General features: G+C 41.3%; 1 protein-coding gene across 1 annotated transcript in view; it reads left to right on the top strand.

Moving 5' to 3' along the window:
* LOC136886441 (small G protein signaling modulator 2) overlaps positions 1-26,243 on the top strand; it is a 202,004-nt gene that overhangs the window by 59,067 nt on the left and 116,694 nt on the right. The window contains exons 4-6 of the mRNA XM_067159218.2: positions 11,345-11,420; positions 19,769-19,931; positions 24,436-24,594. Of these exons, the coding sequence (XP_067015319.2) occupies positions 11,345-11,420; positions 19,769-19,931; positions 24,436-24,594 (398 nt within the window). The remainder of the gene's footprint in view (positions 1-11,344; positions 11,421-19,768; positions 19,932-24,435; positions 24,595-26,243) is intronic.

The following is a 26,243-nucleotide window of genomic DNA, read 5'->3' as shown; positions in this document are numbered from 1 at the left end:
CACCTGTACTGCAACTTCAACTGAAATACTGGCTCCCATTTGACCGTGGTGTGTTTACAAACGTCTTTGTGCTCTGCACATGAGATATCAACACAGAGGTATTCAGGAAATGTTAAGATTTTTTTATTAGGGTTGTTTATAGTCGCTTTAACTCCAAGGTCTTATCGCGACTCTTACATATGATTACAGAATAATGGTAATAATAATAATAATAATATTGTAATTATAAAAATGTAAAGGAAAAAATAAATAAGTATAATGTAAATAGATTTTGGAGTGCAAGCCAGTGTCCTTGAGGAAGTTGATGACTCAGTGCTGGAGAAGACAGTGTCAGTTCCATTCCTTTAGGTATGTTGTGGTGTTGGCGCCAATGGTCATACAGTTGACATTCTGAGATGATATGCTCGACAGTGAGAGAGCAGTTACATTTGCTGCAGGTGGGAGGTTGTTTCTTTTCTAGGAGATAGTTGTGGGTGATCTTCGTATGTCCTATCCTTAGTCGGGAGATTAAGACTTGTTCATGTCTGGTGAGGTTTTGGAGAGGATATATTCTCTTAGATATCATTTTAATGTTTTGGAGGTTGCTAGTGCAAGTTTTAAGCCAGTTCATTTTCTATTGTTCGTGTAGTTTGATTTTGATATAAGCGATGATATCAAAATGTGGCGTGGCAATTTGACGGTCGTTGATTGGGAGACTAGTAGCTTCTTTTGCTGCTCGATCAGCTGATTCGTTGCCTGGTATTCCTCTGTGAGATGGTATCCACATAAAAATAACATGTTTTCCTGCAATCTTGATCTTGTGGTACAGCATTTGAATTTCTTTAACAAGGAGGTGTGTTGTTGATGAATTTTGCATTGAAGTTAATGCACTTTTGGAATCAGAGGATATTATGAATGAGTTATTGTAGCTTGCTTTATAAATATGAATCATAGCCTGTTTAAGAGCATATAGTTCACTTGTAAAAACTGTGAAAAGATCTGATAATCTGTATAGCTTACTATAGTCTTTATATTTTACTGCACAACCATGTCTCTCATTGAATTTTGATCCATCAGTATAAATTGCTCTATATGATGAGTATCTATTACAAATTTAATTAAATAACTGTTGGAATTTTGCTGTGCCAGTTTGAGCTTTAAGATTGTTGTTCAATTCCCAGTTGTTTGGAGGCAAATGAGTTTTCCATGGAGGGGTATCTAGTGAGTTGTGTGAAAATAAAATGGTTGGAAGGCTGAGGTTTATTTCTGTGAGAAGATTGGATATTCTGATGTTTAAGGGCTGGGGTTGAGATCCAGTTAGTTTTCCTTTATGTTTCTTTGAAAGTAGGTGTTTTTTCAAGTATTGGTTACTTGAGCCAGCTATCTTGAGTGCGTATGTCAAACTCAGCTGTTTACGTCTGATTTCAAGTGGTGGTTCGTTGGCTTCAATCTCTATACTAGCTATGGGGCTGGTGCGGTGGGCTCCTAGGGCAATTCGAAGAGCTGAAGATTGGATGCTATCAAGGATATTAAGAGTAGATGGTCTGGCAGAACAATATACTCTACTGCCATAATCCAGTTTGGCTCTGATTGGGGCTCTGTATGTGTTCATTAGGACATGGTAGTCTGCTCCCCAGTTTTTTGCTGAGAGAATTTTCATGATATTCATTCTTTTTTGACACTCGTCTTTAAGAATTTTAAGGTATGGGGTCCAGGTGAGCTTGTTATCAAATAGAAGTCCTAGAATTTTAATAGTTTTAACTGATTCAATTTTATGGTCTTCCATATTTAATTCAGGGTTAGCGATAGTATGTTTATTTTTGGAGAAGAGAATACATTTGGTTTTAGTTTTAGAAAATTTGAATCCTGTGGTTTTAGTCCAGTTTTGAATATTTACAGTTGATTCTTGTAATAGAGTTGAGTCGTTGTAATGTTTTTCCCTGGGCAGAAGATTATCAAATCGTCAGCAAACAGGAAACACTTAACTGGTGAGTGGATGTTAGAGACTGTACCATTAATTGCTACAAGAAACAGTGTTACACTGATAACTGATTCTTGTGGGACTCCATTGTTGATTACTACTTCCTTTGACAGCATTCCATTTACTCTAACTTGAATTCGGCGCATTTGGAGAAAATTATTAATGAAATATAGGATTTTTCCAGATATATTATGTGTCATTAGTACTTTGATTACATAGTCTTTCCATACCATGTCATATGCCTTATTAATATCTAAACTAATTAAGGCCACGGCCGCTTCCTTCCCACTCCTAGCCCTCTCCTGTCCCATCGTCGCCATAAGACCTATCTGTGTCGGTGCGACGTAAAGCAAGTAGCAATATCTAAACTGACTGCTATTAGGTGTTGGTTATTGAGGAACGCTTCCTGTATTTCAGATTCCAGACTTATCAAAGTGTCTGTTGTGGAGTGTGCTTTACGGAACCCGTTTTGCACATTACTGAAGAAATTTATGTGCTCGAGATACCAGCGTAATCTTTTGTTGACTATTTTCTCCATGAGTTTACACATCGTATTAGTTAAAGCAATAGGGCGATAATTTTCTGCAATTGAGTTGTCTTTCCCTGGTTTGGGTATTTGAACTACAGTGGCATTGCGGCATTGATCAGAAGTCTTAGAGCTCCATATGTGGTTGAAAATGGCCAGAAGATAATTTATTGCATTTAGTGGAACCTGTTTTAGAAATTCGTAAGGGACTGTATCTGGGCCAGGACTAGATTTGCCACATTTGTCAAGTTCAATAATTATTTCCTGTAGTTGAAAAAGCATCGTTTAGATTATAGTTAGGGTCAGAGATAGCTTTCCTTAGATCAACGGATTCACTGGATTTCTTTGTATGGAAAAATTCGGGATCATAATTTTTGTCACTAGAGATCTCGGCAAATGTGTTAGCTAATTTATCAGCGATGTTTTGAGGTTCGTTTATGAAGGTTCCATCAACTGGGTTTCTGAGGGAAGTAATATAGAATTGATTATATTTGCCATTTATTCTTTGAAGTTTATTCCACATTTCCTTTTGTGGGGTTTGGGAACTTAGCGAGGAGACAAATGATAGCCATGAATTATTTTTGCCTAGTTTTATTTATTTTCGAGTGATTGCTCTACATTTCTGAAATTGGGCTTTATTTTCAGGTGTGGGTTTTCTTTTGTAGAGGAAGAAAGCATGATTCATATTCTTAATAGCCTCCTTACAAGTGTCATTCCACCAAGGTACTGTTTTCTTAAAGGAATTTGAGGTTACTTTTGGAACACTCATGTCCACAGATTTAACGAGAACTTCTGTGAAATCTTGAACAATGGTATTTATGTGCTTAGAAGGGAAATCATTTGGTGGGGTTAAGTTTTTTAAGTGATTATTGACTGTCTGCCTAAATTTCGTCCAATCTGCCTTATTTAAGTTCCATTTAGAGTTGTTAATAAATGAGGAGTTGACAGAAGAATTTTCATTATTGATTGGTATCGGGAAGTGGTCACTATTTCCTTGGAGTGTTGAATAAACAGACCAGTTGAAAAGGGTTGCTACGTCCGATGTGCAGATGGTTAGGTCTATACTACTACGGGTGCCGTGGGCTATGTCAAAGGGAGTTGGAGCAGTAGAGTTCATCAAGTATCTTTTCTATCTCTTTTCCTCTTGCATCAGAACTATGGCTACCCCATAACGTGTTGTGGCTGTTGAAGTCACCTACTAGGATGAATGGTTTAGGTAGTTGGTGGATAAGGTTTCGAAGATCGTCACCTTGAAACAAATAACTGTTTGGAATATAAACAATGCAGATACATAGAGAAGGTGGTAGATGAACTGAAATTGCTACAGCTTCCAAATTAGTGTTCACAGTAATTTCTTTGCATAGATATTGTTTTTGATATAAGTAGCTACTCCTCCACTCGCATGATTCACATTAGTTCTATTTTTGTGGTAGACACTGTAGAGTCTTAGATTGGCAGCAAAGTCGTTCTGAAAGTTTGTTTCTTGGAGACAGATAACAGATGGTTGGTGTTTATTTATTAGGAGTTGTAGATATTCTAAGTGTGATCGATAACTGTTAAGACTCCATTGGAGTAATGTTATCATAATAATGATCAAAAACAGAACGAGGTTTATCTCCATTGTTATACTGGGAAGGAAATGTTGTCACTGGAATAGTCTGGCGTTACATTGATATGCGTTGGGTCTTCACTTTGACTGGCGGATTTCAGTAGTTTTTTACTATTCGAGTGCTTTTGTTTTTTATGCTTTTATCGGTATAGTAAGGATAGAGTTTTTGAAGGGCTTTAGAAAGACCTTCTATGTCTTGTGTGTAGTTTGAAGCAGTTGCTGATATGTCCTTGGCACCAACTGTATTTTCAAAGAAGGACTGGAGCTGTAGGTAGCTGAGGGGGAGATATTGATGGGTCGACTTCCAGAACTTGTTTTACGGGCAGGAGCATATCACTAATTGATTTTTGCGTGTCTGTCTTGGATTTCTTGGAAGTGTGATTTGTCTTACGGTTTTCGATTTGTTCAGGAGAGGCCAGTATGGATTTTTTGCTATCAGGATGATTTGGATTAGTTGTTTCACTACTAGGTAGTGAAATTGGCCTTTTACATCCAGGAAAACTCACTGTTGTAGGGGTGGCCTGTGTTTCCATAGGTGCTGCAATTTCTCTCTCAATTTGAATTCTGGAGGAGGGAGGATCATTACAGACTTGGCTAAGTGCTAAGTCAGGGTTGGTCATTGAAGTGGCTTCTTGAATAGGCCTATATTTTGGGAGAGAGCTAGAAGTACCGGTCTGTTTTGGGGTTTTCGACCTCTGACTTTTGTGAAATCTCTTGGAGCTGAGGAAAATGATTCGAAGAGGATTCATCTTTTGGAAGTGATACGTTGTTAGAACAATCTTTGGCCAGATGTCCTTCGGTATGGCAAAGAAAACAAGTGGGTGAGTCGGATGATAGGTAAATCCAGTAGTTTGTACCATCGTAGTCGAGATGAAGGTATTCGGGGAGTTTATCAAAGTCTTCATTCTGAATGTACATTTGTCTTCGAAAGCTTGAAACGTGGGAGAGTCCTGGAATTGACAAACCTGCTCCGACTGGGGGTAATCCTAGACATGATTTTCACGCCGAGTTTTAACAATTCCTCTTCAGTAACATAGTTTGGGATCGCAGGTCATCCGTTGGATAATAAAATACCCTTGTTTTTTGTTAGAAGGGGTCGTGTTTCCAGTGATACATTGTTTATTAAGATCTTAGGGGTTGTCTCTATCATTTTTCTTACTAGAGAGAAAGATGCATACACGTGAAGCAAACCGTCATGAGATGGAGGGGCACCACTGTATTGCAGTTGTCATTTGCTTACCTGATGCACTCTTAGGATGCGGAGGGTTATTTACAGTGTTGGTATTATTATTTGTTGTCGTACTTGGTGTCTGTTTTGGAAAAATACCTTTGATTTTTTCATTCATTGAATTCGATAGATGCCGACCTCTATCAACAGAGGTGGCCATTTTGAGTGGGTCAACAAAGGGTTTTAGGTTATCTGTATAGTTCTTCACTTCACACAAAGACCGCGGATATAATATCAGGTATCTTACAAAAATGTAGTAGGTGATCTTTTTTTTTTTGCTAGGGGCTTTATGTCGCACCGACACAGATAGGTCTTATGGCGACGATGGGATAGGAAAGGCCTAGGAGTTGGAAGGAAGCGGCCTTAATTAAGGTACAGCCCCAGCATTTGCCTGGTGTGAAAATGGGAAACCATTTTCAGGGCTGCCGATAGTGGGATTCGAACCTACTATCTCCCGGATGCAAGCTCAAGTAGGTGATCTAAATATGTAATTCTGATCACTCTTACACTAATGTAACGATTACGAACCTCTATTATATAGCAAAACTTGAGCAAGAGAATTACTCGCGAACATCATCAGTCACTCTCTTTTTATCTTGTTGATGTTAAGATTAATTTCCACGAGGGCTGGCTTTTGCCTGAATGCTAGTTGGACGTTTCCACTAAAGTAAACTAGTGATTTCGGCGTTACTTGGTTTGGTGAGATGTCTCGACTTGTTCGCAGTTCATGTACAGTTAAAAACAAAGTGAAAGACATTAATGCTCTTGAATGTATTGTGAGAGGAATTGAAGTGAGAATTACGCTAGACGTGTATGTCGTGTTACGGTGTCACCTTTCTTGTATCTTTTGAAGTCGTTTTAACATGGCTGTGGTAATGATGGGCATGTGATTGAACTAAGCTGCAGTGCTGTGGGATCGAACATGTCTGAAGTCGTGCACCTTGAGCACGTGGACCATGTGATGACAGGTAAGAGTGCAGTCATGTCCCACGTAACGGTCAGAGGAACAGCGGAAGCATGAAAAGAGATGCTACGTCAAGCACATGGTGAATAGAGGATGTTTACGGAAAACAACTGCGGTTAGTTGGCCGTAAAACCAATTAGGATGTACGACCCCGAACTGACAGGTGTTACCAGTCTCACTGCCTGGTCACACAGTAGTATTATTATTTCGTGAAACTTGTTCATCCTGTCGGGAATCATAGATGAGATTTAAAGATAAAATGCGAGAAGAGAATAAAATAAAATTGTTTGCCGTAGGAATATTAAAGACCTACTTTTGTAATATTTGTTGAGTATTTTCATAAAACTGATTTTAACAGGTATGTTTTAGAGTTCTAGAGTACCATGCAACCTGCCTTCCTCAGCTACAACTACAATCCACCTCAAATTCGGTCCCACCATGATGGTGCATATCGCGTACCGGTATCCTTAGAGGGGCTAGAATATTAATATTAATAATAATAATCTGTTAGTTTCAGTGTTCAAAACTCCGAAATCATCGTAGCACATGGAGTGACAGCATTTGGACTTAATATCTGACGGGCGGGAAGAGTGACAACACCATATGCTAAATACAGTTATTACATGGGAGCAATCGGGAAGCTCGTAACCATATTTCGTAAAGTAGCCGGGAGTGCTCGAGGACATGTTCGGCTCGCTTCATGGGCGACCTACATTTCTAAATGTGGGGTGATGATGAGTTAGGGCAGGGGCGAATGCTGGTCATGAAAGTCAGGCTTGCTCTTCCATTCGTGAAAGTTGGTGGGGTGGGACATGCATAGTTCTGAATGAATAAAATTCATAAACCCAAAAATCGTTAAATCACATGAACATTTTAATCATGCATTCAAACTGGTTACGTCACACCTTCAAGAATGGCCAAAAGAATAACAATCAGACAAATTTTATAATTATTAACAAATCATGACAAGCCAGTGATTATAAAATTTAAAGAAGTAAACGTCAAACTATGTACACAGAAAAACTGCAACTATTTATTAGTTCTTCCTACTTGAAAACAAACTCTACTCTGCGGCTTCTCTTTACAAAACTATGCGCCGGACAGGGCCTACCATTCTTATTAATGTCCGTTTTCTCTTGGATAGTCCTCCGAGAAAATAGATTTGATAACAAGCTGTCAATAATGCACGGTTCGGAACCCATTGCAGCACGTCAAATCATTCAGAATAGATGGTCAGGAACTTACAGTACACTACTCACTGACACAACACACTAGATCTGTAGCTCTCAGACCAGAGCTTCCAACTACACATTACGAACGTGACAGCTTGCAACCGGCGTTGGAGAGAAGAAACCTGCGCGCGCATACATCTCTCGCTGTGTCGACAGCTCCGCTGAAGCTCCTAAGATACGAGCAAGCCTCGCTGAACTCGCCAAGATAAATGCAACATGCGATTTGTATAATGCAGATCTATTACAGATACGGTACATATTGTAATTTTTTTAACTCGCCTGCTTTAGAAAAATATTGCGCTTGCGCAGCAAGCGTAGCATGCTCGGAGAAATCGCCCCTGAGTTAGGGAGACAGTGAAACCCGGAACATCAAGGCGTCTGGTCAACGCTTGACGTCCCCATCCGACGGACGAATTACCATCAACAGTGTCATTTGGCCTCACTCTATATGAACAGTGCACGCAAGCTAGTGTATAGCAGCGCGGTGTTAGACGGGCAGGTGGGGTTGCTAGGCAACGCGCCCCACAGCCACATATTATTGCAGAAACTCATTTTGTTCTGACAGCTCGTAATATCGAAAATGAGGTGTTGACAAAATGAACACAGTTTCGTGTTCTAAAAACATAAAAACGTTCATTATAGAAGCAAAAATATTGTGTAGGATGAAGTTTTGTTCATCCATGCATGTGTATCAGTAGAAAGTACTCGGAAATCCTGTGGACAGTCCACATGTTCTCCTACCAAGTTTCAATACATTCGAAACTGTACCAAGATTCTTTCTCTCATAATCCACCTGGTGTTGTTCAAATTGGAAGGAAGAGCAGCCTTCAGATTCTTATCACTGTATCATCCCCTTTTCGCGTTTTGCTTTTAATAATATCTCGTTTGTACTGGGGCCAGGTGTGAGTGTAAATTCGTCCGATTTGGAATAAAACCCATATACTGTGTCAGGATTCGGTCCAGACACCTTTCCATAAGTTTTCTTAGAAAAGATCACATAGTGTGTGGTCTATAATGTTAACAATATTCAGGTTGCCATTCTTGTCAATCAAAACTGGACGTGCAGTACCCAGTATCTGCCTCATATGGTACAGCTTCATCATCGGATCATTTCACGCTTCAAGATACTGTTATTTTCGAACCGGATTCTTTTTGCGTCGCACCGGCACAGATAGGTCTTATGGCGACGATGGAGTAGGAAAGGCCTAGGAGTGGGAAGGAAGCGATCGTGGCTCTAATTAAGGAAGAGCCCAAAAATTTAACTGGTGAGAAAATGGGAAACAATGGAAAACCATCTTCACGGCTGCCAACATTGCACATCTCCCGAATGCAAGCTCACATCCACTTGATCGGTAAGCGTTTTTAAAATAGTTCTTTAACATTGCATGTGACGTGGCGTTTCCGTCTGTCTCCATGTGACCCTTTCTACGTGTATCCAGCCCGTAATAAACAGCGGAATCAACTGTTGTTTGTAGCGAAAGAGAAGTCCCATGCTGCTCTTTGAGGTGTGACAAAACATCACATCTCCTTCTCTAATTGAATTACAACATTTAACTTGCTTCTTGAAATAAAACTGTAGTTACAGTCGGGCAGTTTGCAATATTGTGCGCGACGACGTGGACTTGGCCCACATCAATCTGTCGCGTAAGAAAACACGGAATGGAGTGTTATCTTTTGTATTGTTATCATTCCATCGTCCATGTTAATCCGTGATTTCTCAATCACTCGCGTTCTGCGAAGGCATTGTAAGTAATTTTGCTCATTAGTTGTTGGAAAAGTCATTGTGATTCAGTGAAATGTTTCTTAGGAACTGTAAATCAGACCAGTTTCTATCCCTAATTATTTCAATGAAAACCGACAACGTGTTTTGCAGTCAATGACCGGGTCAGCGATGGGATGAATGAAGCTGTGCCTGTCACAGTCCTCTGGGGCAATGATTAATGGCTGACAGATGAAATGAGATGATATTGGAGGGTGTTCCTGCAATGAAAGATGACAGGGAAAAGAGGAGTACCCGGAGAAAAACCTGCCCCGCCTCTCACATGGACTTACCGGGAGCGGTGAGAGGATCTTCAGATAGTATTATAAGTGACTTACCGAATGCCTCTATAAATTGTTTCGCTCCTTCGGGCTTGAGTTTTCTGGTTTTTTTTTACGCCTGTAACTTGAGTTCCGTGTTCAAGGTAAGTGAAAGTCGGTACTAGAATGTAAAACCTTAGTGACGTGTACAAACTGTACTTCTTGTCTGAACAGAGGTAACATCAAAAAGAAGACAGGTTCCTCTGAGAAGAGTTGGAAAGGTCGTCCCGGCTGTGGAGCCTACTGGCTGGCAGAGGTGAATGAAACGAAATGGCGTATGGCTTTTAGTGCCGGGAGTGTCCGAGGACATGTTCGACTCGCCAGGTGCAGGTCTTTTGATTTGACTCCCGTAGGCGACCTGCGCCTCGTCATGAGGATGAAGACGACACATACACCCAGCCCCCGTGCCACGGAAATTAACCAATGATGGTCAAAATTCCCGACCCTGCCGGAAATCGAATCCGGGTCCCCTGTGACCAAAGGCCAGCACGCTAACCATTTAGCCATCGAGCCGGACTAGACCAGAACAAACATTAACAGATAAAAAGAATCAACACACATATCTCATTGATATTGCTATCCCGAACGACCATACAAAACAGAAATACAGAGAGAACGTTGATAAATATACTCCTCTGGTTGTGCAAGTAGCAAGGATCTAGAAACAAGACAGAGTGCTTTCTTTTCTCCTTTCTCGCAGTGAACTGACACCGGAAACTCAACCCATGTTCACTCACAATGTGGCACAAAAGGCTCCAACATCGGCGGAACATTCTCGCTGCAACCTCTATACTACCAACTATAAAGTTGTGAAATAATAATAATAATTGAGCAAGTGGCCGTGCGGTTAGGGTCGCGCATTCCGGAGACAGTGTCGGCACCATGAAGATGGTTTTCCGTGGTTTCCCCAATTTCACACCAGGCAAATGCTGGGTCTGTACCTTAATTAAAGTCATGGCCGCTTCCTTCCCACTCCTAGGCCTTTCCTATCCCATCGTCACCGTATGACCTATCTGTGTCGGTGTGACGTAAAGCAAATTGAAATAAATAAATAAATAAATAAATAAATAAATAAATAAATAAATAAATAAATAAATAAATAAATAAATAAATAAATAAATAAATAAATAAATAAATAAATAAATAAATAAATAAATAAATAAATAAATAAATAAATAAATAAATAAATAAGTGTATTGTGTGTAAATGTAATATTTACTGTAGGTACATCTCTTCATGACGACTTGTATATGTTGATCGCGATAGAAGAAGCGGGCAGCCACTTGCAGCGCGCTGAACCCTGCCATTTGAGGCCAGCCTCTTCACACGACAAGCTGTGGAGAGGGCTTAGCCCGGCGCGGCGCCGTGACGTCATTGTCTCGTGATGTATTGTCCTCTTCAAGAACCAGCTGAGCTCCCTCCGTCCTCTACGGTCCTAACAGCTCGCCACTGGCCTCGGTGGGTCCCGTAACTTCTTGCTGGATACTTGCTGAACGCAGTTTTTAGCCAACTGTTTACGAAAGTTAATTTCATTTTCAAACAACACAAAAACATATTTTCGTCATTTGAGAAGAACGTGTTTGTATGTAGGAAATTGCACGCTAAGTGCAGTAACTGTTTAAGGTGGTATTGAACGTCGCACAACAAAGCGAAGGAAGCGGCGGCGGCCTCGTGCTTCCAGATGAAGGCAAAGCAGTACACATCGTCGTTTTGTAATCTTATAGTGTGGTGCGCTGTTTGTTGCAGGTGAAGCAGATCATGGAGGAGGCGGTGACGCGCAAGTTTGTCCACGAGGAGAGCAGCTCCATCACGTCTCTGTGTGGTGAGTGCAACCCGCCTAGTAAAGTCATCACGAGCGTGGGTCACGGCTGCTTGGAGACCAGCTGACTAATTGTGAGATAAAGAACCCGCTGTAGATAGCGATGACAACTCGTCACCACCCCCATATGGCTCTTAGCTCAATCCTGCCAGGCTCCGACCGCAACTCACGAGTCTTTCATCTTCATGACCCTAGGCCCCGTGTTCTATTCCCGGCCAGGTCAGCGTTTTTTTGTTCAACCATTGCCTTTCTTTCGCCGATACGTTCATTTTCGTTCTCTCTGATTAGTGTTCGGCCAGTTGTACTGCCACCACCTGGAAGTCGCAGTCGCTCTTTCATTAGGCAGGAGATAAGTTTCTGCCGTAAATCATTGTCTGATCGCAAGTTGCTCCCAAGTCTATGTCGATCTCCTGCTCCATTGCCATTTGTTTTCCGTCCTCCGCGGAGGCTTCATCCTCGGAACGTATTCTTCAAGACGCGCATCGATCTAACCATGTAAACTTTCTTATTTCACAACACATTTCTCCATCTTCCTCAAGCCCGCCATCATTTCCCGGCTGGTGCACAGTAACATTGCTCTGAGATCCAGGAACTCAATTCACCATCACTCTTTGTGATTCTCTCGCCCTACAGATGTGCATCTTCAATTGTTCCTTGTACAGTACATGCCTCCCATTTCTCTATTTGTAAGTCTTTCTTTTATTTCGCAAAATTCGAGTAATGATTCTTTTGGTTGTGATTATCTGTTTCTTTCACACTGGCAGTTACCTCTTTACTCGTCATGTTTTCTTCATTCTTAATCTCGTTATCCCTGAAGCCTGCAATTCACCTTGTTTACCCCGTATTGTTTGTGTGTTATGTCAAGATCTCGTTGTTTGTTCTTGCGAACACAGTGAAAACACACTTATTATATTTGTCTCACAACTAAACTGATACGAAGTAGCACACGAAACACAAACCGAGTGAGTAGGCATGAGACAGATGGAAACAAAAGAGCAATGTTGTCGAGATCTTCAGAGAAGTTCTACGAGAATTCAAAATCGAACTGAGGGTTGTAGCAGTCAAGGTTGCAATCGAAGAAGACTGCTTTTTACGAAAACCGACAAACATTATTTTTCCTCATCGTTCAAGACAACTCTCTACTGTATGCAAGAATGATTTTTTTCGCATTACGCTTTATTATCTTCAAATCATTGTTTGTTACGCTGCATGCGGAAGGCGACTATGTTTTGGGGTTGCCCTGCGACGTTAGCTTTGTCGATAGCGAGAGCTGACAGTTTTATTGGTATAAATTGTGATGCTTTGATTAATGATCGTTTCATCTCGCTGTAATTACATTCCGTATATTACTGCTTGACGTATGGGCGTGGCTCCACCCACGTACAAGTGTCCTGCTAATGTTGTCAGAAGAGTCGAACAGGCACAAGGCAGGCTCAGAACACGTGCTGAGTGTAAAAAGACCGACAGGAAGAAACTGGAGAGTGAGCTTATCAGAGGATGGCAGTAGGAACATGAGGGCGATCACAACCTTACTCTTTCTCCACTATGTTCGCAATATGCCGTCATGTTTCTTTCTTTTACGTATTGCCACTAGTGTTGCATAATTAAAGCACATCTTCTTATTCTGACGGATTGTAAATCTGTTTGGGCAATACCAACTGTGGCTTCTTCGAATAATGCATTTTAATACGAGTACGGCCTTATTTCGTTCAATTAGGATGTATAAGACACAAGAAAAATCTGCAAGAACTCCTCCGAAAAAGAAAGCAACATTACCTCCTTTATAACGGCCAGTTCAGTTAAAATTGAAAACGATTTTTGTCACGACTTTGGTACGGTTTGCAGTCTTAGCTTCGTTGACTAGCTCGTCACAGCGTGGTTTCTCAGACAAGTAATAGCAAATAGCTTCATTATTTGCACCACACAAATACGCTCATGGTAATGAGTATATCAAAATAACGGCAGAAACATTAAATTAACTGAGAGAGAGTTTATTTCCTCATTAAGCTTGGAAACTGACTGATCCTTTACGTGGCTAAGGAAACGTCCATACTTTCACTGAGGTTTGTCTCGTGGCTTGTTAGTGTACAGTACGCTCCCTAGTGCAGAATGGGAACTTGGTCTCAAGAAAAGGTTCGCCTTATCCCAATGCCCCTACGGAAAACAAATTCGTACATTTTTCTTCAAACTCCATGAACGATGGTCTTCCATTGCAGCGAATCTTCTGCTAGTCTGAGTGAGATTTGAACAGGGTTCCCTAACTTTTTCTTGGACTATCGTTTTTTGCATATCGCCTTGCGATCATCGAGAGCCTGACAAAAATATTATGTTCAATTAAAATTGACACGTTCGTTCTTCAATCGCCCCACCACCACATTTCAAAGGTGTCAGTTTGTTGTGAGAAGCTGATTCTTTGTATATCTGGTTATCTGCTTGCCGGATCCTCTAGCTCTGAGTCAAACCATGGTCTGCGAATAGTTGTCCTCACAGGACCCAGTCGACTTCTTTCCCGTGTCATTATTCCCACCGGCATTTCCCTCCCTTTCTTGTGCTGACACCTTCATTCCTCGGAGCTCAGAACTGTTTAGGCTCGCAGGCTGCGTCATTTGCTTAAATATTCATCTGAATATTCTCGTACAGTTGAATGCATCACTTCCCCACCTGGTATGCACGTAACTGGCCACAAGCCACCGACGGGTAACGGGCGATCGCAACAGTGCATGAAAAATACCGCAGCTTGTCAGCAACAAGCTCACCAGAAATGTAACCTACAGTATTTATACCTGAGTAGTTTGATGTATTTTTGTATGTTGGGTCACCATCGTATTTTCGTTTACAAATGTTTTCCTAACCGTTCATTGTTTCTTTGCATTTTAATAATGATGTTCTCAAAAACAACTTTGAATGATCGTGAGTTCGGGGACTCGGTAAATGATATTATCTACCCTGTTATAGTGGCGATGCACCAGGTTACACCTAGTTTTCGAAGGGATCGTGACATTCAAATGCAACAAGGTATCTCTGATAGGTAGGATGTATAAAACACGCATCTCTGTACATGTTCGCTGACATTTTACGCTAATTATGCCCTCTAAAGTTGTCTCCCACTGTAATAGCGAATTTATATTAATTAGTCGGTGATATAAATACAATAGCAGTGAATGTTTCCTAAATTATTTGAAATATGCCACATTCATGAAGAGACAGAGACATTGGCGACATTTCTCCAATTTCAAATTATGTTTATACTTCAGTAATTATTCTTGTGTTTTTTACTTTTATTTATGAGCAATTAAAAATAAACGTCAACTACTTCCAGTTTCCTCATTAAGACCACTTTTCGCTGGGGTGTAACAAACCGCAGCTCACAGTTAAGGGCAAGCTAGAGGCCGAGCCAGCCACGATTAATAAAAAATATTTCGACCTTTAAGTGATTTTCTCGCTAACGAAACTCAAAATTAGACCCCTGAAAGGGGTGGTGTGTTAAGAAGGGAGCTTACCCCGTCCACCTCCCCCACCCTCAAAGACACTGCGACATCAAAAATTATGTTACAATAAGCGAAGAGGGGGTTTTGTTTTCTAATGGAAGAGAAAATACCGCTTCTACCAGATCGATTTCTCCGCCGCTAGACAAGTAAAACAGAGCTCTTCCCGACTCATCGGGTATTTCTCGGAAACAGATTTACTTGCCCTCAACCAAAATATACATACATACATACATACATACATACTGTACATACATACATACATACATACATACATACTGTACATACATACATACATACATACAGTACATACATACATACATACATACAGTACATACATACATACATACATACATACTGTACATACATACATACATACTGTACATACATACATACATTATCATTATAGACTGTTATGCCTTCAATGTTCAGTCTGCAAGCCTCTGTGAATGTATTAAACGTCGCCACAGTCCTCTGTTTGTAAGTCGTTCTCTGGCCTCGTTTAGTTCTATACCTCTTAATTTTAAATCGTTAGAAACAGAGTCTAACCATCGTCGTCTTGGTCTCCCTCTACTTCTCTTACCCCCATAACAGAGTCCATTATTCTCCTAGGTAATCTATCCTCCTCCATTCGCCTCACATGACCCCACCACTGAAGCCGGTTTATGCGTACAGCTTCATCCATCGAGTTCATTCCTAACTTAGCATTTATCTTCTCATTCCGAGTACCCTCCTGCCATTGTTCCCACCGGTTGTACCAGCCATCATTCTCGCTACTTTCATGTCTGAGTCCACCCAGATTTCGCTCCCGTAAAGCAAAGTTTGTCTGAAAACAGACCGATGTAAAGACAGTTTCGTCTGGGAGCTGACTTCCTTCTTACAGAATACTGCTGATCGCAACTGCGAGCTCACTGCATTAGCTTTACTACACCTTGATTCAATCTCACTTACTATATTACCATCCTGGGAGAACACACAACCTAAATACTTGAATTTATCGACCTGTTCTAGCTTTGTATCACCAATCTGACATTCAATTCTGGTGAATTTCTTACCTACTAACATCAATTTAGTCTTCGAGAGGCTAATTTCCATACCATACTCATTACACCTATTTTCAAGTTCTAAGATGTTAGACTGCAGGCTTTCGGCACAATCTGTCATTAAGACCAAGTCGTCAGCGCAGGCCAAACTGCTTGCTACATTTCCACCTCACTGAATCCCTCCCTGCCATTTTATACCTTTCAGCAGATGATCCATGTAAACTACGAACAACAGAGGTGAAAGATTACAGCCTTGTCTAACTCCTGTAAGAACCCTGAACCAAAAAATCATTCCACCATCAATTCTCACTGAAGTCCAATTGTCAACATAAACGCCTTTCATTGATTTTAATCATCTACCTTTAATGCCATAGTTCCCCAGTATGGCGAACATTTTTTCCCTCGGTACCCTGTCATATGCTTTCTCTAGATCCTCTCGTAGCATTTTCCAGTTACCTGGCGCATACTGAAAATCTGATCCTGACAGCCTCTCTGTGGTCTGAAACCACACTGGTTTTCATCCAACTTCCTCTCAACGAATGATCGCACCCTCCCTTCCAAGATGCCAGTGAATACTTTGCCTGTTATACTCATCAATGAGATACCTAGATAGTTGTTGCAATCCTTCCTGTTCCCTTGCTTATAGATAGGTGCAATTACTGCTTTTGTCCAATCTGAAGATATCTTCCGCCCCTTGTGGCTTGGCGACGCAGACGAAGAATATGCCCACGGTATCCCCTGCCTGTCGTAAGAGGCGACTAAAAGGGGCGACCAAGGGGGTGATCGAATTAGAACCACGAGAGTACTTGTAAGTAGTACCATCACGCGGGGAACACCATGGGTCGCTTTTTCTTGCGCGTAGTACCACTATGTTAGGTACAAAATAGGTTTGTGATTGGTAGCAACAGAGCGCGCTGTCGGCTTTTATAGTACCTGTGATTAGTACCACTATATGAGGAACACCACGGGATAGTACGAGTCCCTGTGGTTAGTACACTTTTGTGATGAACACCATAGGTTTGCGTTGCTTGTAAATGGCGCCGCAATGTGCGAAACACCATAGGTCTGTGTTACATGTGCGAATGTCATTACCTGTGAGTAGTACCATAATGTGTGGAATACCGCGAGTCTACGCTACTTTTGATCAGTAGCGCAGCATGACAAATACCATGGTTCTACTTTCCTAGCGATAAGTACCATTATAAATAAATAAATAAATAAATAAATAAATAAATAAATAAATAAATGAGGGGCCGCTGACTTGGACTACAAGCATCATCCATTCAGTATTATGCTACAGAAGCAGTCCCTTGCTCTTGTTTTACGTCAGTTTCTGGGAATGTGAGGAACTGCGGGTCGGATCCACTGATTGTTTTCAATTAATTTCCATCCATTCATTCTTCGTCCTCACGTTTTGAATTCTGATGAGTGGAGGCATTTTGGACTTTTAATTAACTTTTCATTACATTTCGTCTCATGTCGTACCGTTAGGGACCGATGATCTAGATGTTAGTCCCCTTTAAACACCAAGCATCATCATCAAGGTACCTTACCAACACTCCACGCTAATTTTACTACTCTATGAAGCCATTTCATCCCTGCCTTCCCACTATACTTCACCATTTCAGGTCTAATTTCATCTATTCCTGCTGCCTTATGACAATGGAGTTTATTTACCATCCTTTCCACTTCCTCAAGTGTAATTTCACCAACATCATTTTCCTCCTCCCCATGAGCTTGGCTGTTCCCGACATCACCAGGAAGATTTCCTTTTACATTGAGATGATGTTCAAAATATTCCCTCCACCTCTCCAGTGATTCCCTGGGATCTGTTATGAGTTCACCTGAATTACTCAAAACACTGTTCATTTCCTTTTTCCCTCCCTTCCTAAGATTCTTTATTACTGTCCAGAAAGGTTTCCCTGCTGCTTGACCTAGCCTTTCCAGGTTATTACCAAAATCTTCCCATGACTTCTTTTTGGATTCAACAACTATTTGTTTCGCTCTGTTTCTTTCATCTACGTACAAATCCCTGTCTGCCTCGGCCCTTGTTTGGAGCCATTTCCGATAAGCCTTCTTTTTACGTTTACAACCTGCTCTCACTTCATCATTCCACCAAGATGTTCGCCTTTTCCCATCTTTACACACAGTTGTTCCAAGGCATTCCCTGGCTGTTTCTACTACAGCATCCCTGTATGCCACCCATTCACTTTCTATATCCTGAACCTGCTTACTGTCTACTGTTCGAACCTTCTCACTAATCATATCCATGTACTTCTGTCTAATTTCCTCGTCCTGGATATTTTCTACCCTTATTCGTTTGCAGACAGATTTCACTTTCTCTATCCTAGGGCTAGAGATACTTAGTTCACAGATAGTGGTCTGTTTTATCGATAAATCCCCGGAAAACTCGTACATTCCTAACAGACATCCTGAATTCGAAGTCGGTTAAGATATAGTCTATTATGGATCTGGAACCCCTAGCCTCCCATGTGTAGCGGTGAATAGCCTTATGCTTGAAGAATGTATTCGTAACAGCTAAACCCATACTAGCACAGAAGTCCAGCAAACGCTTCCCATTCCCATTAGCTTCCATATCTTCCCCACATTTACCAATCACCCTTTCGTATCCTTCAGTTCTATTCCCAACTCTCGCATTGAAATCGCCCATTAGCACTATTCTATCCTTGCTGTTGACCCTGACCACGATGTCACTCAATGCTTCATAAAACTTGTCAACTTCATCCTGATCTGCACCCTCACATGGTGAATACACGGACACAATTCTAGTCCTAATTCCTCCAACTGACAAATCTACCCACATCATTCGCTCATTTACGTGCCTAACAGAAACTATGTTGCGTGCAATGGTATCCCTGATAAAGAGCCCTACCCCAGACTCTGCCCTTCCCTTTCTAACACCCGTCAAGTACACTTTATAATCTCTCCCTCGTTATCTTCCCTTACCCGAACAGCATTTGCTCCCAGCATATCCAGATGTATCCTCTTTGCTGACTCAGCCAGTTCTACCTTCTTTCTTCCATAAGCCCCATTAATATTGATAGCTCCCCATCGAATTCCAGTTCGTTCGCCAAGTTGTTTCCAAGGAGTCCCTCGCCTGTCAAATGGGAGTGGGACTGCATTACTCCCATAGGTCCGAGGCTTGCTTAAAGTGTTCTGAGCTTGGTAAATTCATGAAGCAGGATGCTACCCTACTCGCACATAGTCCAAGTGAGGATCTCTCCTCTAACGGGTTAGGGACCACTGGTGCATTGTATAGTCCTAGCCGCCTGAGCACAAGGAGGGCCGAGATGCTCACTCCCTTTCCATATATCCCGACTCTCAGGACCACTTACTAGGCCACTCAGCCGTTGCGCATGGTTCACGGACTACGACGTGACTACAGTAACCCACACCATGAACCATCCTCAAGAAAAAATATAAATAAAAAGAAAGCTCGGTTTTTGTCTGTGTGACCAGTGAGTGGTCGCTGCGTGTTGTGCCCGAGCGTTTTCACTGCTCGCTCGGATACCGTTAACATACCATCTGGTGGGATAACAACTGATCTTAGAGATAGCATGACTGCAAGTTCAGGGGTGTGATGATAATTTCCAAAATTCGGTAACTATTTATCCAGAAAATTAAATGTGCTTCCTTCGAATGAATCACCAAGCAGCCCTTACCTGTTGCCTATCTTGTTATTAAGAGTTCTCGTGGTGTCTTAAAGGGCACATTACGTACGTCACGACTGGAGAATGAAGAAATCCATTTTCTCGTGAAGTAGTTGCACTGTGAATTAAAGGTTGTTGGCGGTATGTTTCAGCTGCGGTGGAGGCCTGTCTGTCCCAGGGACTGCGCAGGCGCGCTCTCGGCCTCTTCAAGACGAGCTCAACAACGGCCCTTCTGCACAAAGTGGGCAAGAGCTTCGAGCCCGCGGCCGTCATCTCGCGCATGGTCCAGGACATCGAGAACACCGACCCCAACAGGTAGGCATTTCCGCTAGGTGAGGTGCCACATCAATCAATCAATCAATCAATCAATCAATCAATCAATCAATCAATCAATCAATCAATCAATCAATCAATCAATCAATCAATCAATCTTGATCTGCATTTAGGGCAGTCGCCCAGGTGGCAGATTCTCTATCTGTTGTTTTCCTAGCCTTTTCTTAAATGATTGCAAAGAAACTGGAAATTTATTGAACATCGCCCATGGTAAGTTATTCCAATCCCTAACTCCCCTTCCTATAAACGAATATTTGCCTCAATTTGTCCTCTTGAATTCCAACTTTATCTTCATATTGTGAGTTTTCCTATTTTTAAAGACACCACTCTAACTTATTCGTCTACTGATGTCCTCCCACGCCATCTCTACACTGACAGCTCGGAACATACCACTTAGTCGAGCAGCTCGTCTCCTTTCTCCCAAGTCTTCCCAGCCCAAACTCTGCAACATTTTTGTAACGCTACTCTTTTGTCAGAGATCACCCACACCGGGCGAGTTGACCGTGCGGTTAGGAGCGCGCAGCTGTGAGCTCGCATCCGGGAGATAGTGGGTTCGAACCCCACTGTCGGCAGCCCTGAAAATGGTCTTCCGTGGTTCCCATTTTCACATCAGGCAAATGCTGTGGATGCACCTTAATTAAGGCCACGGCCGTTTCCTTCCTATTCCTAGGTCTTTTCTGTCTCATCGTCGCCATAAGACCTGTCTGTGTCTGTGCGACGTAAAGCAACTAGCAAAAAAAAAAGATATCACCCAGAACAAATCGAGCTGCTTTTCTTACGATTTTTTTCCAGTTCTTGAATCAGGTAATCCTGGTGAGGGTCCCATACACTGGAACCATACTCTAGTTGGGGTCTTACCAGAGACTTATATGCCCTCTCCTTTACATCCTTACTACAACCCCTAAATACTCTCATAACCATGTGCAGAGATCTGTACCCTTTATTTATAATCCCATTTCTATGATTACCCCAATGAAGATCTTTCCTGATATTAACGAATTTTCCTATTTGTGAAACTCACAACCTGACTTTTAACCCCGTTTATCATCATACCATTGCCTGCTGTCCATCTCACAATATTTTCGAGGTCACCCTGCAGCCGCTCACAATCTTGTAACTTATTTATCACTCTATAGAGAATAACATCATCCGCAAAAAGCCTTACCTCTGATTCCACTCCTTTACTCATATCATTTATATATATAAGAAAACATAAAGGTCCGATAATACTGCCTTGAGGAATTCCCCTCTTAATTATTACAGGGTCAGATAAAGCTTTGCCTACTCTAATTCTCTGAGATCTATTTTGTAGAAATATAGCCACTCATTCAGTCACTTTTTTTGTCAAGTTCAAGTTCAATTGCATTCATTTTTGCCAGTAGTCTCCCATCATCCACCCTGTCAAATGCTTTAGACATGTCAATCGCGATACAGTTCATTTGACCTCCAGAACCAAGATATCTGCTATATCTTGCTGGAATCCTACAAGTTGAGCTTCAGTGGAATAACCTTTCCTAAAACCGAACTGCCTCCTATCGAACCAGTTATTAATTTCACAAACATGTCTAATATAATCAGAAAGAATGCCTTCCCAAAGCTTACATCCAATGCATGTCAAACTGACTGGCCTGTAATTTTCAGCTTTATGTCTATCACCCTTTCCTTTATACACCGGGGCTACTATAGCAACTCTCCATTCATCTGGTATAGCTCCTTCGACCAAACAATAATCAAATAAGTACTTCAGATATGGTACTATATCCCAACCCATTGTCTTTAGTATATCTCCAGAAATCTGATCAATTCCAGCCGCTTTTCTAGTTTTCAACTTTTGTATCTCATTGTAAATGTCATTGTTATCATATGTAAATTTTATTACTTCTTTGGCCTTAGTCTCCTCCTCTATCTCGACGTCATCCTTGTAACCAACAATCATTACATACTGCTGACTGAATACTTCTGCCTTTTGAAGATCCTCACATACACACTCCCCCTGTTCATTAATTATTCCTGGAATGTCCTTCTTGGAACCTGTTTCTGCCTTAGAGTACCTATACATACCCTTGCATTTTTCACTAAAATTTGTATGGCTGCCAATTATTCTTGCTATGATGTTGTCCTTAGCTGAGTTCTTTGCTAGAATGAATTTCGTAGTAAGTTCCTTCAATTTCTCGTTACTTCTACAGCTATTTCTAACTCTATTTTTTCCAATCTGCACCTCCTTCTCGGTCTGTTTACTTCTCTGTTATAATAAAGTGGTTCTTACGACCTTTAAAGGTACAATACTGGAGTGTTCAACATTCACATTTGAACCATGTTACCCGTATAGTTTAATTTAATGGCACGATACATGTTTGTATCAGTTGTGTTACTCACACGTGAACTATCTTGAAGTGCTCCTAGAAGAGAGCCTTGAGGGACTCTTCAGTTTGTGTTTAAACAGTGGCGGCTCGTTTGGGAGGCGCTAAGGCGCGCGCCCCCCACGGGGTTCCATTAAATTCGGGAATTTTAATCTTAAATGTTAACAAGGGAAATATTTTACTATAAGATTATTATCAAGGGCGCGAGTGGTACTGTACAGCGGCCCGATGTGCTGCTGGTCCCCACGCAGGAGGGCGCTCTCTCACAGCGGACCAAATACTCCCGAGTCTCGCTTGACTGGCCTTGAGGGAGCCAATCAGAGGCGCAGTAGAGATATGCTGTTCTACGGAGATTCCGGCGCGTTTCTGCCGCGGCCCATCGTTGCAGCCAACCTACCCGAAACATTGGTGATCTGATTTCTATTTAACAGGGGTCAGTTTATGCCATTTCTCTCCTAAAACTAGGAACTATTTTACTGAGGCACTTACCTGAGTTAAATGTGCCGGTATACATTTAAAATAGTCTTGTAATTTTTAGGATTATTAACTAACGAAACGAGTAACGACTGTAACTACTGGCTCCTCGCACTTGACTCATGTTGGCCATACTCACTGGAGAGCGCGATGTTTAACTTTGTGTTGGTGAATGACCGTGATGTGACTGTGACAAGGTGAAATTAGGAGAAAGGTTGTGATTTATATGTAGGCGTAGTGTTATGTATGCACTTCGTACAGTATGATTACCGTCGAACATATTAAAGAACTAACGTTTTCTTCTCTTTCTACCGAGAAGAAAGTCGAACTGAAGGAGTGTTTTAGGCCGACACCAGACTTCTTGTTGAAAAAACCGGAGACAAAGAAAAATGAAAATAGGGCTTTCCAAAGACAAATTAATTCTCCTGACGTATATAACAAGAACTCGCGGATATGTGGAAGTGATATCTCAGAAACCTTTTACTGCTTTCCTTGCCCGCTATTCTGCCGTTCTAGGAAAGGAGATAAATGGATCACCACAGGGGTGATATCAATAGTACCATGGACTTTGAAATGCTTGGTGAAGTCAATGTCGTGTCTTGTGTAAGTGATCACTACAATGAAACTATTCGTAAACATAACTCGATGGTGGACAAGAACAGGCAAATATTATTATTATTATTATTATTATTATTATTATTATTATTATTATTATTATTATTATTATGTATGTTCAGTCTTCAGCCCTAAGGCTGGTTGGATCCTCAACAGCTCTGCCATCAGCTGTCATAGATGGCCTAGGCATCACTGAAGAGGCATACTAGGGAAATGAGGAGTGAGGTAGTTTCCCGTTGCTTTCCTCACTGAGCCAGAAGTTGCTGTTACATATCAGTCTGCGAAGCCCACTGAAATGCACGCACCAACCGACCCTATGAGCAACATTTTCACACCATTCATAGCAGGGACTGGCTGCAGAAGGAATGGAATTACTAGCATCGCTCATACCTCAGTCACTTTCATATTGTCAAAGCCAAGGATAAGACAGAGACAGATCAATGAAAGTAACAAAATTGCTCTAGCCCATACCAGAAGACATAGTGCACTGTAAACATTAGGTCCTGCCAGTAAAGGCATATAATAATAATAATAATAATAATAATAATAATAATAATAATAATAATAATAATAATAATAATAATAATAATTTAAGGCCACGGCCGCTTCCTTCCAACTCCTAGGCCTTTCCTATCCCATCGTCGCCATAAGACCTATCTGTGTCGGTGCGACGTAAAGCCCCTAGCAAAATAATAATAATAATAATAATAATAATAATAATAATAATAATAATAATAAAAACAATTGCGTATGCATTGCACCGTATAGTGTTCGAATTGTGTATCTTGATAACATGTTTTGAAGAACTTGAGATATTTGTGGAATTATGAAACTACGGTGCGCCCCCCACTGCTGATATCCACGAGCCGCCACTGTGTTTAAACAAAGATTTTCGGAATGCACGGACTCCAACAAGTCTCGTAATTGAATAATGTTAATAATAATATGCCCTCGTCCACCGTGTGTGATCTTTGCTATTCGGGCTGCCTCTGTATTTCGTTTTACTTTTCCCGTTGGAGAATGTGTCATGCTTGCAGGCGCTCGTCGTCCAGCAGCGAGAGCACCAACAAGCCGCCGCTGCAGAAGAAGAATTCGTCGGGCGGCGCTGCCAGTCCTCCACGGTACCTGTGGATCCGGCTGGCGCTCTTCGAGAAGCAGCTCGCGCGAATCATCGACCACCTGGTGCAGAACAGCAGGTACGATCTAAAAATATTGAAAAAACGTAAAAGTTCATTCACAATTTTCGTTATAATTAATATGATGTGTAAAATGCAACGTACAGTGCAAAAGTAGATTCCGTGTTTGTTAAAACAAGTTGTTGCAGGATTTAGAATGAATTCAGCGAACCCTCAATTGAAATTAGTATAACTGGAATCACATTTGGATGAAATCTCAGCTCACTTTGCTTTGCAGTACATCACAAGTCATCTCCAGGTCGCTTTTCAGACATCGAGAAACTTCTCTCCACATGAACCGATGTTAAGGGTTCATACTCCAAGCAAATGCTATTTTCCTCTTCAAAAATACTCGCATCAAAATTTCCTCCTTCCAATATTTCACTACATCTTGTACATAATTTGACAGCCCTGGTTTTTCAAGCATTAGTTTCATTTCATTTTCATTTGAGTTTGTCTCTTAACAGAGAAAAGAGGTAATGGTTGAACCAATGGCCAGTACAAATGTAGTCGAAAGAAGGACCTATAAGCCAAAAGTGCCCAAAATAAGAATAAGACCCACCAGAGTTGGGCCATGTCTTGAGACACTATAACACGAAATGTATGTAACCATTCATATTGTAATGAAATCGTCTCAATACCGCTTCCAATTAACATTATGTAATTTTCAAAATGAATATATTAAAAGTAAAATAATTAAAGTTAATTTAAGTTAATAGCGTCATTTGCCCCTCAGTGGAGCATCTAGCCATGTACACTTTAACATCATATGCGGCTTAGAGGAGAGTCACACTGATTAAACATTACTGGGGAAAATAAATGTTTGTCAACGTCAAGTAGTAGGAAACTCTGTGCCGGCACCTAGCCTACTCCTCTCCATTAACGTCTCCACCGACAGCGGAGAGGTTTGGAATTAAATTCAGGCTTTCTCTACGCAATCTAGTGATTAGAAATTGTACGCCATCACCAACATTCTGATGGCATGGTGTGACGGGCGGGCACTAAACAGCCTCACGTCATCATATTGGTGTACGATTATGAAATGAGGGAAAGCATTTTCAGGCAACTGTATTAAAAGGATGAAGACATTTTAGAGGAGGAGACTGTACAAGAGAGTAGATACATCCCATGAATTCCTTATGACCGGAACTCCGTAAGGTTAAGAGATTTCCAAAGTCTACACAAGAATGTCGGCGGTTCTCAACATGGTGAAGCCAGGTAACATTCAAATGAGGGACAACACTCGTTTTGTGCCAAAGGTAAGTAACAATGTATATTTTGATGACAATATTATATTGATAAACGAAAACGCGACTCTTTTTACCTTCTGAGAGTTCAACACGTTACAGCAATCTGATTAAACGAAACATCGCAAAGGGAAAAGCGTCCGAAGTCTCCGCGTTTGACAGCAGCTTTCTCACGTCACTGTAATGTCCTATGACGGCTTCAGTTTACGTCTGTTACAGCATCGGGAGAAAGTAGATTTAATAAAACTTGCTATTACAGGTCAACGACGATCCTAACTAGAAGTTGTCCACGAGGTGGTGCTGTATGGTATGTTTTGCACGAAAATATCTCATGGCGTATACTTGTTCCGATAAGGTAAATATCAGTGGTAGTGATGTAAAAGTAGCTCTGTAGAATGTCGCCCCAGGCAGCAAGGAAGAGGC

Source organism: Anabrus simplex, chromosome X, assembly GCF_040414725.1.
Source record: "Anabrus simplex isolate iqAnaSimp1 chromosome X, ASM4041472v1, whole genome shotgun sequence".
Taxonomy (NCBI): Eukaryota; Metazoa; Arthropoda; class Insecta; order Orthoptera; family Tettigoniidae; genus Anabrus; species Anabrus simplex.
Note: the sequence above shows the minus strand (reverse complement) of the source record. Positions and strands in the feature narration are given on the sequence as shown.